Source organism: Ochlerotatus camptorhynchus, unplaced genomic scaffold (genome assembly GCF_037179485.1).
Source record: "Ochlerotatus camptorhynchus isolate MF236.1 unplaced genomic scaffold, CSIRO-AGI_Acam_v1.1 ptg000738l, whole genome shotgun sequence".
In the NCBI taxonomy this organism is placed as follows: Eukaryota; Metazoa; Arthropoda; class Insecta; order Diptera; family Culicidae; genus Ochlerotatus; species Ochlerotatus camptorhynchus.
The window spans coordinates 662,879-682,418 of record NW_027041209.1 but is presented as its reverse complement, the minus strand read 5'-3'; the positions used below and the strand labels follow the sequence as shown (position 1 = coordinate 682,418).

Below are 19,540 nucleotides of genomic sequence, written 5' to 3'. Positions count from 1 at the left end.
CAAATATTTAACAAATTGATTCTTAACTTCAATTGTGGATTCATTAAATAGGCAAAGCTGAGTTCAATCATACCATGCAATTCAAATTTTCGTATATAGCTCGAGTTTAAAGAAATTTTGTGACTAAAATCGAGTTTTTTTTTTGTATTTTGTTGTACTTTATTAATTATATAATTATTATTTAACATACATAAAATCTCATTACATACTACATTTACATTAAATATTGCATGATAATCAATATTTGAATTCAAACACTAAATTTATTAAACGATGGGACGGAAGGGAGCATTAGGGCATCATTGAAGTTGCAATTCGACAATGGATTAGAGTACCAACCGGAGTCGATTGTAATCGTGTGCATTCTACTCCAACAGTTGCAATGACATTGACGCGCCCTTCTCAAACAAACCATTCAGTGAAATGCTTAACTAGTAATGCGAATATCGTTATTCGTTTTGTTGGATCATAATATCGGAAGGTGATTGTTTTCTTCCAGGTGGCCCGTCATACAGCAATATGTTGAATTCAAAACGATAACAAAATTTGATCTTTCTGTTAAGTGGAGCCGCATGCAGGACAAGACCCAAGCTAAGATGGTGGCTACTTACATACTGGTTCAGCAAACTTGATTAAGCTCAGAATTTCAGCACACGTAGCTTAAACTATAAGGAACATCTTTGCTGAAGACAGCATCACGATTCAAATTAGTATCATGGAGATATTAAGTAATTATGTGCATTCTGCTCAGCGTCGCCGAGGGTGTAGTGGTAACCGTGATTACCTCTCACCCCAGTAGCCCTGGGTTCAATCCCAGTCGGCGCCGCCGGGATGTTCTGACGCACAACATCTCTGATCACGCCTTCCCTTCCGTTGGTCCGCGGTTCATGAGTTGATGGGTCGATAGGTAGGGTAGGGTAGTATTGGTGCTCAGCACGGAAAACAAGATCGAAGGAAAACAAATCAAAGAAAAAAATTAATTCTCTTGAATTTACAGAATTTAGCTAATTTCTGGTAATTCGAATGTGATTAAAGTGAACTGAGTGATTAAAAACCTATTGTGACTATTCTAGTAAGCCTTTTTGGTTACTGGTTAGCGTTAGCGTTGTTATGATATACTTCGTAAATTGGATACTAGCGACACTCACGTCTCTTCTGAAATTCTCAGTTAGACTACTTTCAGGAATAATGCTGGGGAGTAAACATTGGTTCCAATCTTAACAAGAGTAACAGAAGCATGACTGTCGCTATTCCCGGCCACGCCCATCTTTACCACAACTAGGGATAGGGAAGGAAATGTTGATGTAGTACTTACTTAACGAGAGGCCACCGACTTAGCGACACCGGGTAGAGTATTCGGTTAGGATTCACCCATTTATTTAATCTCTCGATAGCCGGCTATCGAAAGAACATATTAATTTTGTTTAGTGATAATGAATTTTAAGAGTCATGACGGAGAGCTTGGGATTGAACCCATGATTTTCTGCTCAGTAAGCAAAAACGATCCCTCCAGGGTCATCGAGCATCTCAGAACCATAACGCTTCGCGACAATACAGGACTACGTTTTCGCTTGATATGCAAATAGTTTCCGAGGTTAATGTTCAATATCAAATATATAAATGATGGTGGCGATTTATTGTGCTATGGGAGAGCTTGGGGTTAAATCCATGATTTTCTGCTCAGTAAGCAAAATCGATCCCTCGAGGGTCATCGAGCATCTTATAATCCACAGCGCTTCGCGTCAAAATACGAATAAATGGATGAACAATCTATTATTGAATAACTATTATTTACGATAATAACATGAAATAAATAAATATAAACTACAAACAAAACGTGACTGCTAAAATCTCAAAAGATATTCTCACAAATATATTTCACGTCACCAGGAATCTCAAAACCTAAGACGTTATAATGATACTCTGCACATGTTAAACACAAGAAGAGGCCAAAAAGCAAGCGTCCGACCCACAAAACCCGTCAAATCCACTTGCAGTCACAATCAACGATTCTACGAATCGCGAGCGCTCACGAATCATAAAACCGCTGACTGCGACACTCTGAAAGCGAAATTGACAGGCTCTATGCGTCAAACACCCGCCCTCCAATCTCTTCCCGCATCCAACAGCACAAACCTCCATTACAACATCTAACGAATTCAAAACTCCGAAAATCACTCATCTATAGCAAGTGAGTGAAAGCAACCCTGCATGCAACCATTCTTCATGATACATTTTTTCTGCCTATCTTTCTATTAGGCCTGTGGACATGCGTTACCTTCGAAACTTCTAACCAAACTGGGTAAATTTTCAGATCACAAAAAAAAACTTGAAAAAAACTTTCAAGGGTAATTACAAGTAAAATAAATGTTGATTATTTTACGCAAAAACGAGCAAGTAATATTAAATCTCTTGTGTCATATGCTAATCCAAATTGACTGTAACAAAAATAATATGCTTAAATAAAATAAAATATTAATAAAATTAAATGCAAAATTTACTAGAAGATCATTACTTTATTGGTGAGAAGTTTTTAATTAGTCCTCCCAGTTCCTCTGTATACAGAACAAATCTGATACTAAAATCAGAATTTCTCAGTCTGCATGAAGCAGCCGATTTCATCAAGGAAGTTCTCTTGACAACCAAGAATTAATCGTTTGAGGCATACTGAAGCATTAAGAAGATGATATGTGTCACAATAGGAAATCATCATCGTTGCAAATATAAAGAAATTAAACATAACTCTTTGCTTCAGTACCGTCAACCTCCATGTCCATGGGGAGGGAGTAAGCCTTTTTGGTTACTGGTAACCGACAAAGTCGGTTAGGAGGCATACGAGTCGAATTAATGCTCCTTAGTGACTATTTATCTAAACAGTATAGCACACCGTTTTGCTCTGGCATTGCAAGGCCAAAATCGCCAAGGCCCGCATTCCCCGGGTCAAAACCGCTCTAAAAGCAAAAGAGGACCCCTCTCAGCAGAGTCCCTCCGGCCTTGCCTGGACTCTGGTGATCCTTGTCAACCAGGGTAGACGCCAGGAGACCGCAGATCGCACCGGTACGTTAAACCCCCATAATAAAAACCCACTGTACAGTGTACACCAATAAAATTCAACAGTATTCTTTTAGAAATCCAATCCACACCTGCTTTCACTTTCCATGATACTCGCGAAGCCCCTCCAGATTAACCAGTATTAAGCCGACTTTGAGACACAGCTCGAGCGGTTTCTTGCTAGTGAGCATTTTTACCGATATACAGACAGTAAAGTTACACGATTGTCTGGACTGCATTCCGATTTTCCGGAATATGTTTTCGAATAATTTGCCACCGCCGCCAACAGTGCATTCGGTGTGACGCCGATGACGCCGCAACGGCACCGAGTAAAATAAGGTTAGCTTAGGGCTGGTTTGCTTCTGACCGAGTAAATTAACCCCAAACAAAGCCGGCGTCTATTTTTTAATCGACGCACATCTGTAATTTCAAATAACGAGTTTCATTATCATTCTTACGACCGATTTGTTACCTTAACAATACATGAAATAATTGTAAAATATTTTTGAATCAATTAAAAATAATATATAATAAGCTGTTGGCTAACAGCAGAATCCTGATAATTTGTTTTCGACGTCAATTTTAATCAATATGATCCTTATCAAACATATGGTAGATCCTCCAATCAAGGAAAGTTAATCCGTGTTGGAGCTTACCGCCATAAATGTTGAACAGTTCGGACTCGATTATCTGCAGTTAACCCTCGTTACAAAACGTCAAACCATTACTAAATCATTACCAAAAGATGAGGAATTGTCTGTCTGTCTGTTGGTGGTGTTAGTTTACGCAATTGAATGATCGATTGCAAGAAATCGGCGATGGTTGTGAAAAAACATGCAACTACTAATAATCGAGCCCGGCCTGCATATGCATTGTATCTCAGAATTGAGCGTACACCTGAATGGACAATGTTTAAAATGATTTGAATAAATAGATTTTTGAAATCTTGGCTGGTGGTTAAACAACTATTTACATATTTATCGGGATAGATTTGTACAAGAGCCGGTATAAAGTTTGATTAATTTGAATGCTTGTAAACTTATCGGAATGTGAAAGATCTTTTTTATGATTACAAATGAGAATTTGAACAAAAAATTTAAGCAAAAAGTTTTTTTTCTAAGAGCTACACACTTAACCAAATATGTACAATACTATACCAATAACAGTATCGCACAGTACTACTTTTCAGCACCCAGTGTTGAAAAGTTCTACTGTTTGACACTCTTTTGAGTGCAATAAATGTTGTATTCAACTCGTTTCAAAATTCAATTTTTTCAGCATTCTATGTATTCACTTGACAATAACTAAGACTCGTTGGATAGACTAAGACTCGTTGGATAGACTAAGACTCGTGCTGAAAAAATCTTCTTTTTGCAACTTCTTGCGTATATAACTATATCAAGTAAAAAATCTGCTGCATTGAAGCTTGATGGGACTAACAGATTTGGTGTTGTTTTCTTTTTTTATAGTCCATAGTTTTATTACATAATGTGAAAGTAGATGCTAATTGATATTGGATAGCGTTGCTATCTAATAATTGCCGAAAATCCATATGGGACTGATATGCGATTATAGGCAGTTTAGATCTCATGATGAAAAATAAACTATTACGTATGTTCCCTATTCACAGAACTAACCGATATGATGAAATTACCTCAACGCCAGGTAAAATATTATAATAATTTTGGCTAAAGCTACAATTAATGTTCTATCGCCCATCAACCACGTTGGGATTCCGTGTTTCCTTCAGAAGGTTATACCACCAAGCTAACGAACCCAAAAGTCAACCGCAGTTGGTGAACCCGTCCACTACTCCGGGGATGAGTAGTATGTGGTGGACCGCAGCCATTTTCCACTAAATTTGACCATCGTCATTTGATTTTCATCGTCAGCGAAAAATGGAAGCCGCAACCGTCTGTTGCTCCACAGGAGATGAGGTAATGATGATGATGATGATGATGATGATGATGATGATGATGATGATGATGATGATGATGATGAGGAGGAGCATGACGACGACGACGACGACGACGACGATAGATGATGTTCTATGGAAGCGAGACACATTATCATAAAACCCTCGAAAATGCCACCATACGTCGATGCCATTTCAACAGAAGCAACAGAGGGTGATGAAATTGTCATAAAAGCAAGACGCGACCCTTTTCTTCTATTCGATCTGTATATGCGTTGAGCTTACAACTCTGTGATTGTTAAGCCCAAATTATCGAAAACCTCTTGCATTATTTTGTAGAACTGTTATTGCTTCATTTCTGGTGCATGGTAAATCAAACAATAAATTAATATTAAAAAAATCGTTTACAAAACACGTGCAGTGCCAAAAAATATTTGCTCAATTTTTTCTTATACAGAATCTCTGAGTGCAACCATTACAAAAGGCTCGTAGTGGTTGTCCATTAAAGTGAGTCAAGTTTGGATGGCGGGTCATAACTCCCTACTGCTGTTTTGATTCGTATTGAAATCCTCATGTACTGTGTGCTAAATTTGAATTCAGATGTTGCTGAACTCGGTAGTTTTAAGATTTATTGTAAATAGTGTATTGTATATTGAACAAAAAAACTCGGCCCTGCAAACAAAGTAAAGTAAATTAGTAAAATAAATTAAACTTAATATGGGAAAATGTATATTTTAGTAATTAGTAAAATAAATTAATCTTAATATGGGAAAATGTATGGGAAACGGATAGCAAATAATAAAGGGTGATACGGTCAAAATTTGGTCAAGGGAAAACGCGTGTAAATCGGTGAAATCGTTTATTTAAAAAATCAAATTAAATTTCTTTTTCAAGTTCAATTAGTATAAAATTCAGGAAAAATATTCAGTTAGGCTTCCGCTTTTCCAAATCCGAATTGCCGGGCCTTACGCTTGACCCCTGCCATCAGATTTTGTACAGCCACCTTGTCCACCTTCTTCGCCGCAGAAAGCCAGTTTGCCTTGAACTGCTGCTCGCCCTTAGCAGTTTTTTTGGTCTTCTTTAGGTTCCGCTTGACAATAGCCCAGTATTTCTCAATTGGGCGGAGCTCTGGCGTGTTGGGAGGGTTCTTGTCCTTGGGAACCACCTGCACGTTGTTGGCGGCGTACCACTCCATGGCCTTTTTACAGTAATGGCAAGATGCCAAATCCGGCCAAAACAGTACGGAACAACCGTGTTTCTTCAGGAAAGGCAGCAGACGTTTATTCAAACACTCTTTCACGTAAATTTCTTGGTTGACAGTCCCGGAAGCTATGAAAATGCTGCTTTTCAAGCCACAGGTACAGATGGCTTGCCAAACCAGATATTTCTTTGCGAACTTTGACAGTTTCATGTGCTTGAAAACATCTGCTACCTTTCCCCTTCCTTTTGCCGTATAAAACTCCTGTCCCGGAAGCTGCTTGTAGTCGGCTTTGACGTAGGTTTCGTCGTCCATTACCACGCAGTCAAACTTCGTCAGCATCGTCGTGTACAGCCTCCGGGATCGCGCTTTGGCCGTCGTATTTTGTTTATCATCGCGATTTGGAGTCACTACCTTCTTGTAAGTCGATAGTCCGGCTCGTTTTTTGGCTCGATGCACGGTTGTAGACGATACACCCAGCTTATTTGCGGCATCTCGGAGAGAGAGGTTAGGGTTTCGCTTGAAACTACCGGCAACTCTCTTTGTCGTCTCAGCGGCTTCCGGTTTTCGATTTCCCCCCGATCCAGACTTCCTGGCTGTCGACAAACGTTCCCCAAACACTTTAATTACATTTGTAACGGTTGATTTGGCAACTTTTAGCGATTTTGCCAACTTTGCGTGCGAGTAGCTCGGATTTTCGCGATGCGCGAGCAAAATTTTGATACGCTGCTCTTCTTGCTTGGATGGCATTTTGACAACTGAAGAGTGAATTCCAAAATCAAAATAGGAGCAACATTCTACACACACACACCTTCAAAATGAGGGGTATTCAGGTTTTTTAAATGCAAAATTGAAAGAAATACGTCAAGTTGATATTGACCAAATTTTGACCGTATCACCCTTTAATTTGATGTTCAATAGTTCTCACATTGCACAATACTGCCATTAAATCTTCTTCTTTGGCATTATTACGACCCTACTGGGACTTTATGGGCTGTTTACACTTATGATAGTTCACTAGCTCAAACAGCTAAACCAAATAGCGTGAGTTTCAGTTGTTCCTGAAATATCATGTTGGTAATGCTGGTTACTTTTTAATACATTAGCGCTAGTGAACCAGCGTATTCAAGGGTGTTCAATAAATTCGAATACACTTTAAAAATGTGTTAAAAAAATGAAAATACAAGGTATTCTTTTCTGAGCCAATTTTTATTGAAGCAATGTTTATTAAGAACCTTTACGACATATTATGACGAGCTTGAGACGTCAAAATAATCGCACGCAGCACGTTCCTAGTCCATCGGCATCTCGTCCCAGATTTCGGAAATGAGCTTCTTAAAGTGGTCCATAGTGCTCACTTGATGTTCGCGTTGCTTGGCCAGCATGTATGACCATAAGGTCCGGGGAGCTGAGAGTCCACAAAGTCTTATCGAGAAAATCAGTCAAATTCTCCCGACACCACGCTTGGACGATATTCACCGTGTGGGCCGGTGCGCCGTCCTGTTGAAAGACATAATTATCCTTCCCGTAGAGGTGCACGAATTGCGCGAAAGTATCAGTTTGGCTCTGTCCAGCCTCTTCTTCGTTGTAGCCTCCGTTACCCCGTGAACCTTGCGTTCCTTGTACGGCTTGTATCCCAGGTCCTTCGTCATGATGGTGTGGGCAGTCCCGATCTACAAATTTAGGTAAGCAGCGGTATTCCGGATCGAGCGGTTAATTTTTCGACGAAACCGCTCCCTCACCACCTTTATGGCTGCTGGCGTCGGAAACAACTTTACTGCGACGTTGCGGTACTCCTTAATCGTGTGCGGTAAACAAACAACAAATGACAGCAAGTCGACACCGTAGTAGTAGTAGTAAAATTTACGTTTATTTTCTGGTTTTTTTTTATGTTACAACATTTGGTTTAAAATTCCAATTGGTTAGCCTTTGGCTCTTCATCTTTGTTCTAGTTAATTGGTTATTCTCATGTGATGATTGCGTTTAGCGCTAATTTACAGGATACCCTTTATGGGATTGTTTTGGTTTGAATTTAAAAATTTGATAACCTACCCACTTGAGCACAGAAACTTACCTAACTACTTAAACTAGGTTGCCAAATCACGAATGATCTGGTGGTTTGATCGCAGACAGGCTACTCTGAACCTTTCCAGTGTGGAAGTCTTTCGCTCCTCGAGTGTTTGAAGACCGGCCAGGTGGTGAATCTCATAATTAAGAGTTTGCGGTGGACTGTTAAGGATCATTCTGAGGATCTTGTTTTGGATCCTCTGAAGCTTTTGGTGGTGGCACTTAGCACAACTCTCCCAGATTGGCATAACATACTCAATAGCCGGCAAAATGATCTGCTTGTGGACAGCAATCTTGTTTTTGAGGGACAGGGTGGATTTCCTGTTTATCAGAGAGTAGAGCGACCTGACCAAGATGTTACACTTGGTGGATGTCTTGTCCACATGGGATCGGAATAGCAATTTGTTATCGAGGGTGAGACCAAGGTAGACTACTTCACTCGACTATTCAATGGGAGTGCTATCAAGATGGATCTTGACGTTAGCAGGCGGAACAAGCCGAGGTTAATTCGAGTGTGGAAACATAATGGTTTGTGTTTTAGCTGCATTGATACAAATCTTCCAGCTCTTGAAATAGTCGGACAGAACATTCAAGCCTGATTGTAGTTTACTCGCCAGAGCACGGATCACTCGACCCTAATAGATGATGGAGGTGTCATCTGCGAACATTGACAGGATACCACCACCCGGCAGGAGAGGAACGTCTGACGTGAACATGTTGAATAGGATAGGCCCAAGCAAGCTACCCTGAGGGACCCCTGCATCAACGTTGAACGTATCAGAGGGGGCATTGTTCAAGTAGACTGGGAATGATCTGCCCGGCAAGTATTTTTTGATGATCTTCACGAGGTAGATCGGAAAGTTGTATCGTTGCAGCTTGTACACTAAACCATCATGCCCATTGTCGAACGCCTTCTCGACGTTCAACAATGCCATGGCAGATGTATTGGAAACGGACTTATTCCGCTTGATGATGTTAGTAACCCGTGCGAGTTGGTGGATGGTTAGAGTGGCCTTTCCTAAACCCGAATTGCTCTTTGAGAAATGTGTTATTATCATTTGAAAACACCAGCAGACGGCTCTCTTTGAATTGAATTTGAAAATTGATTGCGCGTCGGTTAGTCTACATATGAGGCTAAAGCTGACACCAATACCAATACACAGACTGCACATGGTGCGCACCTACACAAAACGGCAAATGAAATGATAGTTGAATGAAGTAATGAAACTGGGTTGTTAGCGGAATGCTTAAATAAAACAGCAAAAAAGGTTATCTTCCATTTAATTCCACATAATTAATTTTGATATCCATGACACATACACTGAAAATAAATTTTCGTTTATACAACGAAATCGCTCGTTTGTTCTACGAATTTATACGTTGTTTTCTGCAACGAAATGGATTTGTACATTGTATGAAGCTAGTTTCGTTAGAACTGCCACACTCGCTATCGCTACACCCAACCAGTGGGCCACAAGTGTTGGTTGTGGAAACCGAAAAATGTGGAGTGTGTTAGTGAGAATGGCTAAAAATAACTTCATTATTGTAAGCGATAAACATGACAAAAATATAAATTTGGCTTCAGACCGGACTCGAACCATGAACCTTGCAATAGCCAGATCTGCATCTTATTTAACACTCTATCTGTGCTACGAGAAAGGGAAAGGCTAAAGGCAAATAAGAAGTACTCATGGAGCGGTAATTCGATTTCGTTTGCTTTTTCTGCTGCTTGCATGTATTTTTTTTTTCTCTGACATAAAACCACCGTGACCAGTATTTTGATTTATAATGGTAGCTTGCATGTATTGGTCAAACCAGTATCCCATCTCCAACACACAATCAGAACTTTAGGAGACAATAAGCGCAGTTGTTGGTTTGATTGTACAAAGATGAATTTATATATTATACGAATGAGGCGTAATATTGACATTGCGCCAGATGACAGGGAAAACGAATGTTTCCTACCATTTATGATAGATGTGTTGTATGTACGATATTGATTTTTACGAAACGGTTTTCAGAGAAATAACGAAAATACATTTTCAGTGTACGTATTTCGATTACAATGTGCATGTCAAGATCACAGGTATAAAAATGAAACTACAATGTGTAGAATCGAAACCTATCTAACTAATAACCGAAGATTTAAATAAAGTAAAGGACAGCAAACTTTTATCTAGTCATGCAGTCAAGTTTAAGCAAACAATAAGATCTCAAATTGCATACTAGCGTCAGTTCAGTGAATTGTGAACTAAGCTGTGTACCATCATAAAAGTCTTATTCATCTGAATAACATTGTCCAAGACCGCAACTTCTATCTAGTTGAGGTTGCAAGTTAAAGCAAGCAATTAGAAGGTTAATGGCAGACTAGCGCCATCTGGTGAGCTAAATTTCAAGTGTGATGTACACCACCTTCATGTACAATAGTTTTTAGTCGCTTGAACAACTTTACCGAAGACAGCAGCCTTAAATCTCATGCATCTCATCACATTACATAAAGGTTAAACACGAAAAAATCCCTACACGAAAATCTTATTGGGTTTAAACCTTAATGTTTTATTTTTGATAGTTCAATGTAACAGCTATGCATGAGTAGATATTATGCTTATTGTAAGACCATTGTTTCAGACCTCGTTCTTACTATGGACCATTGCTCAAACTTTTTTGCCTTTCGGCAGGAATTTCGCCTTCTTTTTGATTTTTTATTCTTCCGGGGCACTCTTCTGGGGAACTCTTCCGGTCAACTGAGGTGTAAAATTCCTGCCCAGGAATTCGATCGAACACTGCCAGGAACGAATAGCCCGGGATTTTCGTTTCGAGCGTGCAGGATCGAATCGCGACGTGCTTGCTCCGGTGAAGCCATGATGTAAACAAAAAATAAACTTATCCTGACAACCAATGCCTACTGTGATTCTATACACTCTTAAAAAACCAAAATCGACCGCATTACAAAAAGAGGTCAGTTTTTGACCCCATATAACTCTGTCAATAGCGGATGGATTTTAAATCTAAATAAGCCAATCGATTGGAAACTTTTCTACAAATCTGTTAAAATTAACACTTTATCAATTTTCAATTTCAATTGTACACAACGAAAGGCTACCTGCAAGCAGCGAGCTGCAGCCATCATGGTCGTCCATTCACCAAAGAAGGAGGAGGAAGCCGCACCGCAATCAGTAGCTCTTCATGAGTCACTGTGGGCCATCTATGCCAAGCGTGTCACCCTTATTCCAAACAACATACAGCTCACCCGCCTTATCTGTGTTGAAAGCCCTAATAGCTCAGCATTACTGAAAACCATCACGATAAATTTGTTAAAGAGTATTTTCTTGATTTTTTTAAAATATCTTTATTAACGAGACATTTGTCAAGTTCCCATATCTTTAAATCTAACATACCATGTATTTTTAAGGCAACATTAGGGGTGCAATTTCAAAAACCAAAATCGGTCGCGGCATGAAAGTGGTCGGATTTTGATCCAGAGATGATGGATTTTAATTCTTAGTACGCCAATCGATAGGAAATTTTTCTACGTATCTGACTTTATCATGTTTCAAAATATCACTGTTGAAAATTGCACGAATGTGCAACTGTTGCTATGATAATTAAAAGTATTACCGATTTCCTGCGAACAGCGCTTTCCATAACACAGATTTCAAAATTGAATTCCATTCGCTCTCACCCAGTTTTGTAAGCGGTCACCGTGGTCGACACATTTTCTGTGATAATCGACTGCCTTTGCTTCCGACACTTGCAAAACAAACTATCAAATTACAGTACCAAAGTAAAATGTCATATGACAAGCTCTGTCATACGACACTGTTGCTGAAGACAGTCACGAATGTATATATTTTATTTTTTCTCATAATAAGATTTGCTGATGTGTGAATTCTGAAAATAGCAAGCATCGATGTCCTAGTAATAACATTTCTGATCAGAGATGGTTTAATTTACACCAAATTGAGGAATTAGAACGAAATCACACATGTCATATGATAGTTATTTGAAAATTTTCTTTTTGCTCGAATGTTGTTTTATCGTTTGTGTTATGTAAGAGAGACGACGGTAGAGCATGAGAGTACGAATACAAACAGACTGTCGCGCACGACAACGAAGCGGGTGTCGTAAAAAACGTCAACGAAAATCATTGAATTTAGAAAAATGGAGTTAGTTGTATATAGGGTTTTTGATCTAATTTCCGTCCTACTAAGCACAATCCGCGCATTACCTCTCTTTTCTGAACGGGTTTGAACAAAAAAAATATTTTTTTTTTCAAAGATGACTTCTAAATTAATTCACCTTTCCATACGTATCGTTGGATTTGATAAAGAGTCACAAATTGTTGAGATATTGTTTAAAATCGAATACTGCTTCTTGATTCTAAATTCGTCCTACGAGTTTCAATTCCGTCCTAACGCATTGAAACGCCATTAGATTTTATTCGTCCTAAGGATAAACGTAGAAAAAAGGGATTCGCTAGGAGCGCTTCTTTTGTTAATGAGCGTTAATATTCATACAATGCGCTCTAATAGGATTTACAAATCTATTATTGATTTGTGCACGGTGAAATTATTGATATTATTGATCTCTTTTCTGATTGATAGAACAGAAATGGGCGATTACGACGAAGTAGCGCTCTACCCTATCTCGAATGAATGAGAGAAAATCAAATGGAAAATCAGGGAATATCAGAGAATTTCATTGAGTCGACACCCCGCCGACGAAAATAATCAAATTCCTTAACTCGAGAAAAGTATCTGAGGAAAGGTTATCGTTGTTTTTCTGCAAGTGGGCATTTTACCCCATGTGTGCATTTTGGCTCGTCTTCCCCTACTCTCCTTCTTTTCCGCTCTTGCACCTTCTAGTAGTTCATCCAGTACGTTGAGCGGGAGTGGAATTCCATTTTTTACTCTTCAGCAATTTGTTTTATCGATATTTTTGTGATATTACAAACATAATGGAATAAAGTTGGCAAAGCGGGCTAGCCCTGCAGAGCATAGCAACGGAGAACGAAAAAAAGTACGTGCCTCAACACTGTTCTCCCGTGCAGTACAGGAACGCGACCAATGTGCTATTATTTCCGGAACATGATCTCCGAGGGAACTAGATTTTCCGCAACATCCACTGTGTGGGTTTGGAATTTTGCTGTTAAAAATATTGTTCGTAATTCAACAGAGAACGCTTCTTTTACGATACTGCTTGCACATATGCAATACCTATCTAATACTGAGTAACGTTACTCCTGAACGAACAGCGAGCAAAATTGTAGCAGTGCATTTCCATTTCCTATAGTGGGAGTCAAATATTTTCACTACGAGAACAAAATGTTGATGTACGCCGTCAGCAAGTTACTTTCAATAAAAGCTTACACGTTTTCGTTTTTATTTTAAGGTTTACGTTTCTTATTTCGATTTCAGTAAATGTCCAATCATGAATTTGTAGAACGATCAAATGATTAATTCCATTAATTATTAAACTCTAGCAAAGCCGATTGAAGATCCTGATTCAACCCAGTAATCGAAATACTAACATTCCTTATTTGTACAAACAATAAAGCATCAGTGAAACGATTTTCCAACACATGAATAAATAGCAATATTCGCTTTCATGGGAATGAAATTGTTTACCTATTTAGTTACAAGTGTTTCGATAATTTTCCTCAATCGCAGAACAACAGCAGTGTTGCATTTGCCTACTACAACATTCATAATAATACCGTTTGTTCGCTTTCCTTACACACTCAACTACCAAGCAAAGCTTATTATTCTAGGACACTACACGAAAGCTCTCCATCGTAACAGTTCAGGTTGATTTCCCACGCGCCACTGCCCCTGCCACCCACTAATCCTTGTTCATGTTGTGCAAATACGAGACTTCCCTATCAACAGTCCTCCTCAGTGGCTCGAGTGCACACGATAAGCCCTTTTCAGTTACCCATGGGATTCAGAGCGGGGACGAACGTGATTGCGATTTCGATTTCTATTCCAGATCTATTATATTCTAGTGACAGTGGCAAATGTAACCAGTAGTGTGTCAGATTGTGTATTCCAATCGGTCATAAGAGACGTTTACTTCCACCAGACTACTCTGAAGTGCAATGCTGTGCTGGGAAGGAGCTAGTGATTATGACGCGTACCCATCGTCGCAGGCTCTCCATGCCGACACCTTTATGCATTCGAGCCGGAAGTCAAGTGTGCCACTGGTAAGATTACGCTTTCAGTGCTTGTACAGATAAAATTTATTTGTTTATTAGCATAATTAACCCTTGTTGAGTAAATATAACAATGTTCTATGTGGAGTCATAGTTGAGTGTAGTTCAGGTCATCTTTCCCAATCAGTGGAGTTGGTGATCGATATGTACGACTTACAAATTTGGTGTACTAGTGGTATGAATTATGAATTTTCCATGCATTGGTCGGACTCGATTAGCCGCAGTTAACTTTTTTAGCATTCATCGCCAATTTTATGCAAACGACCATTCAATAACGCAAAGTAACACCATCATCGCACAGTGAGGACAATACCCAATCTATTGGTAAAGGTTGTTTTTTTTTTTTATAAGCGAGTCCGACCTGTATCATACAATTGCAATAAATAAAATAAAATTATCAGTGCTTTTTCAATTGAAATGACAGTTTGCACAATTTATTAGCATTTTTATACAAAATCCAATTAGCGAGTGCATTTCAATTCCACGAAACAAATCGAATGGTGCACTGTTAACTTAATAAATAAGTGTAATGTCCCTAATGTCAACATACATATATTTCGAAGGAAAGCATTTTTTGTATTTTCCAGAAAAAAAAAACAAGAATAACATTAAATCTTTATCGATGGGCTCAATGTTAGAGCCATTTCATCTATCTAAAAACAATATATTTTCAAATAGATATCAGACCCCGGGTCAGTGACAACGATTTTTCGAATTTCACGTTTCAAATTGTCACGTAATCCTTATAACCTAACTATCCAAATGACAGACATCATCGCGCAACATTTTCCTACTTCAAGCAAAGATCAGTGGTGGTCGTTTCAGCGTCTGGTTGTCTAGATGCGTTACACGATGTATACACTCAATTTTGTTTTACACGATTTTAATTTTTATAGTTTTTCCCTCATGCATGATGGGTACACAGCAAAAAAATAATTTTGATATCACGTCAAAGTGGATGCACTACAATCATGTCGAAAATATGGTGTAATATTACTTGCTAAAAAGGACAAAATTATCATTAATACAATGCATGAACTGACATTACGCTGCTTTTACTGCATTTGTTTATTTATGTGGTCATAAAAATTACATGAAATTTTCGACATGATTGTAGTGCATCCACTTTGATGTGATATCAAAATTATTTTTTTGCTGTGTAATGCATTTGTAATACCATTTTAGTTTTCATTGATTTTTTTAATGATTTTTTGAAACATGTTCAATTACAATTGATTGTAATTTTAGATCACACGATCAAAAACAGAGGAGAAAAAATCACGTAAAAACAGAAATGAGAATAATTAATTAGGGACAAGATTTATTGAATCCATAACATGCCCATTTGAAGATTCTCATCCTTTGTCATAAGATTCTCATCCTTGTCTTAAGAGAATCGATCGTCGAGGATAGGCCCTTTTCAAATGTTACATGTTATATAATAACGCTTCTTACAAGAAATGCAAGAAGTAGACGTGACGTAGACGTGACGTAGACGTGAACTAGAATTTTTTTTTCCAGAATCTATATTTAAGATGATTGAGGACACATATAAAAAACTTTGTAAATTTACATGTGGCATATTGATGTATCTTATGGCCCCATACAGCAATAAAACATTAATTTTACAAGAAAGTGTTTCAATAATACATTATTTTGCATTGAATTTGACGTGCACGCAGAGATGCCAAATGGTTTATAAAAAAGCATTAACAAGATTGAAAAAATATCTTCAAAAGTTTTTCACCGTTACTTTTTAACTTGGTGAGTGGCAAGGAGAGGTAAATACCCCAAACCTCTGATTCCATGATGAAATTTCAAGAATTTGAAAATTTCACAAGATCCTGAATCTTTGACTTAGGGTCTGTCCACGGGTAGATTTTGAAAACACGCAGAAGCAGTCTAAATGCTTCTTAAGCCTTGAGAAAAATGATCTTCTTTCTGCGTAGCTACTCAGATTTTACTGTTCCTACCCGTGTTTTTTTTTTTTTAATCAGAGGAGCGGAGCGACGGACAAGCGTCTTGAATAAGCTTAGAAAAGAAGCACATTTTAGAATCTTCTTGAGAAGCTTCTATTAGAAGCTTTTACTTTAAAAGCTTTTACTTTAGAAGCTTTTTTCTTTAGAAGCTTATTCTAGACGTTTGCCCGTCGCTCCGCTTCTTTGACTAAAAAACATGGACAGTTTCTGGAATTTAAGGTATGTTCTAAGGAGCATTTAAAGGAATTTCTGAATAGAATTCCAGGAAAATTCTGAGGAGCAGCGATGGAAATGTTTGAGGATAATTTCCAACCAAATACTTGGGAGTAGACAGTGAGCGCTCAACTTCCGAGCTGAACAGACGCGTTTTTGCTATCGCTCGTGGAAGTCGAACACGAACTAATTTCCAGTGTTAACTGTGTTTTTTCGTATTCTGCTCATCGCTGAGCCGTTTTTCCGTGTCGCTGCGCGTCCAAACGACTCCGCGATGGGCCGTCGAGAAAATACCTTTCGAATAGATTTTTCGAATGTGCCGAAGAAACCGGACCTTGCCAAAGTCCACAAATTCTGTGCGACCGTTCTTGTTCTGAAACAAGGTGAAGTGCTACGTATACAGAACAGCAGAGCCCTCGGTGTTTCGTTCGTGAAAGTTGTCGACCTAGAGTTGGCGCAACGAATCTGCGAAGAACATGACAACCAACACGACATTACCGTCGACGGGAAAAAATATCGGAGCTGTGGAGGTGAGGCTCTTCGATTTGTCCGAGGTGTCGGACCAAAAAATAGCCGATTTTCTTGGAAGGTATGGTGACGTCATATCAGTACGAGAGCAACGATGTGGAGCCGATATCGATTTCCCTGGTATTTCGACCGGTGTCCGCATAGCGAAAATGAAAGTGAATCGTAATATCGAGTCGTGGGTCACCATCGACGGTGAAGTGACGAATATATCGTATTTCGGGCAGCTACAAACGTGCCGACACTGCCGCGAATACATCCACATCGGGGCTACTTGCGTGCAGAATAAAAAATTGCTCGTACAGAAGTCGTACGCCGATGCCGCAAAGCAGATGCCTTCACAAAAAACATCTCAAGCCGACTATACTCCGAACCAAACCAACACACACTCGAACCAAATCACTCCCAGTGCGAATCAAAACAAAACCACTTTGAACCAAGCTGCACGGCCCCGGTTCGAACCAAACTCGGTCAACCCGGCTACCATGCCGCCACCGAAACAAGTTTCCCACCGACAACAGAAATTGTTACCACCGATGCGCAACGAACAGAATTTTCCCACGCTAGCCTCTTCCTCGGCTTCGATTCCCCCATCGGACAGCGGGTCGTTGACTCCCTCTACAGGTCAACAGCCCCCTGCTAGCAGCGGAGTGGATCGCAAAACTGCTAGTGGCAAGTCCGATGGCAACGAAACAGATTCGTCTGTCGGCTCATCCAGCTCAAGAAGGCATCTCCGCAATCGACCACCAGGCAAAAAGCCTCGGGTGGAGGACGACTGCGACGACAAGCGAGATGGGAGTAACCAACTGTCATAATGGCTGAGTTCTCCAGTTACAACCTCGCCTCCATCAACATCAACAATATCACGAACGGAACGAAAATTGACTCTCTTCGGACCTTTGTACGAACGCTGGAGCTAGATATCGTTTTCCTCCAGGAGGTGGAGAATGATCAGCTCTCTCTCCCTGGCTTCAACATTGTCTGCAATGTGGACCAGGCAAGGCGAGGAACGGCAATCGCGCTGAAAGACCACATTCAGTTCTCACATGTGGAGAAGAGCCTGGATGGCCGCCTCATCGCTTTGAGGGTGCAAAACACGACGACTTCAACGGCACGATCGCATATTACCTTCGGCACAACACGCAACACGTCGTCCTCGCTGGCGATTTTAATTGCGTGCTTCGCCCGAGCGACTCCACGAGTTCAAACACAAGTCCGGCGCTCCAAGCGACCGTACGGCAGCTGCAGCTTCAAGACCTGTGGCTGAAGCTATATCCCACCACCCCCGCACCCACATACGTTACGCACAATGCGGCATCCAGGCTCGATCGCATGTATATAAGCTATGGGCTTTGCGAGCATCTGCGAAGTGCTGCCACACACGTATGTTCGTTCACAGACCACAAAGCTCTTACAGCGCGAATTTGCCTTCCGCACCTCGGTCGTGAACAAGGACGTGGATTCTGGTCCCTCCGTCCTCATCTTTTGACTGCCGAAAACATCGATGATTTCCAAGTCCGGTGGCAGTTTTGGACCCGCTAACGGAGGAATTTCCCCAGCTGGATGGCATGGTGGATCTCATACGCGAAGCCAAAAATTAAATCGTTTTTCCGCTGGAAGTCAAGCGAAGCATTCAGCATCTTTAACGCTGAATACCAACGTCTCTACGCGCAATTGAGGCTCGCGTATGATGGCTACTACCAAAATCCAGGCATGTTGACGACTATCAACCGTGTGAAAGCGAAAATGCTCACGCTGCAGCGACGCTTCGCAAAAATTTCATTCGAATCAATGAAACATTCGTAGCTGGAGAGAGCATATCCACCTTCCAGTTGGGTGATAGACGACGTAAAAAAAACAATAATCACAAAGCTGCAAAACAAGCGAGGAGAGCAGATTCAAGGCTCCCTGGAGATCGAGCAGCACATGCTCCGATACTTCAAGGACTTGTATGCGGCGGGGGAGACCAGGCAAGTTGGGGAGGAGATGTTTGAAACCGAGAGAGCAGTACCCGAGAACGACGAAGCTAACGCTGCTCTTGTGGCAGAGATCAGCATCAACGAATTGAAAAATGCCATCCGAACGTCACAAAAACGAAAATCGCCGGGTATCGATGGTCTACCGGTAGAGTTTTACCATCGAACTTTCGACATCATCTATCGAGAGCTCTACTTCGTCACCAATGAAGCTATTACGGATGAGCTACTTTCGGAATTTGCCGATGGCACTATCGTACTGGTTAAAAAGAGAGGTAGCGATGGAACAGCGAGAGCATACCGTCCGATCAGCCTGCTCAACGTCGACTTCAAAATTCTCTCCTGCGTCATGAAGACCCACCTGGAACACATTCTCCGGACACATCGAGTTCTGAGCGACGCGCA

The 19,540-nt window shown here is 40.2% G+C and overlaps 2 protein-coding genes across 2 annotated transcripts in view; both read left to right on the top strand.

Annotated features, from left to right (window-relative positions):
• Positions 1–19,540, top strand: part of GCS2alpha (glucosidase 2 subunit alpha) — a 153,924-nt gene that overhangs the window by 65,479 nt on the left and 68,905 nt on the right. The window lies entirely within an intron of this gene.
• LOC135714845 (tektin-3-like) overlaps positions 14,329–19,540 on the top strand; it is a 45,529-nt gene continuing 40,317 nt past the window's right edge. Inside the window, exon 1 of the mRNA XM_065238222.1 lies at positions 14,329–14,433. Coding sequence (XP_065094294.1) covers positions 14,329–14,433 — 105 coding nt within the window. The remainder of the gene's footprint in view (positions 14,434–19,540) is intronic.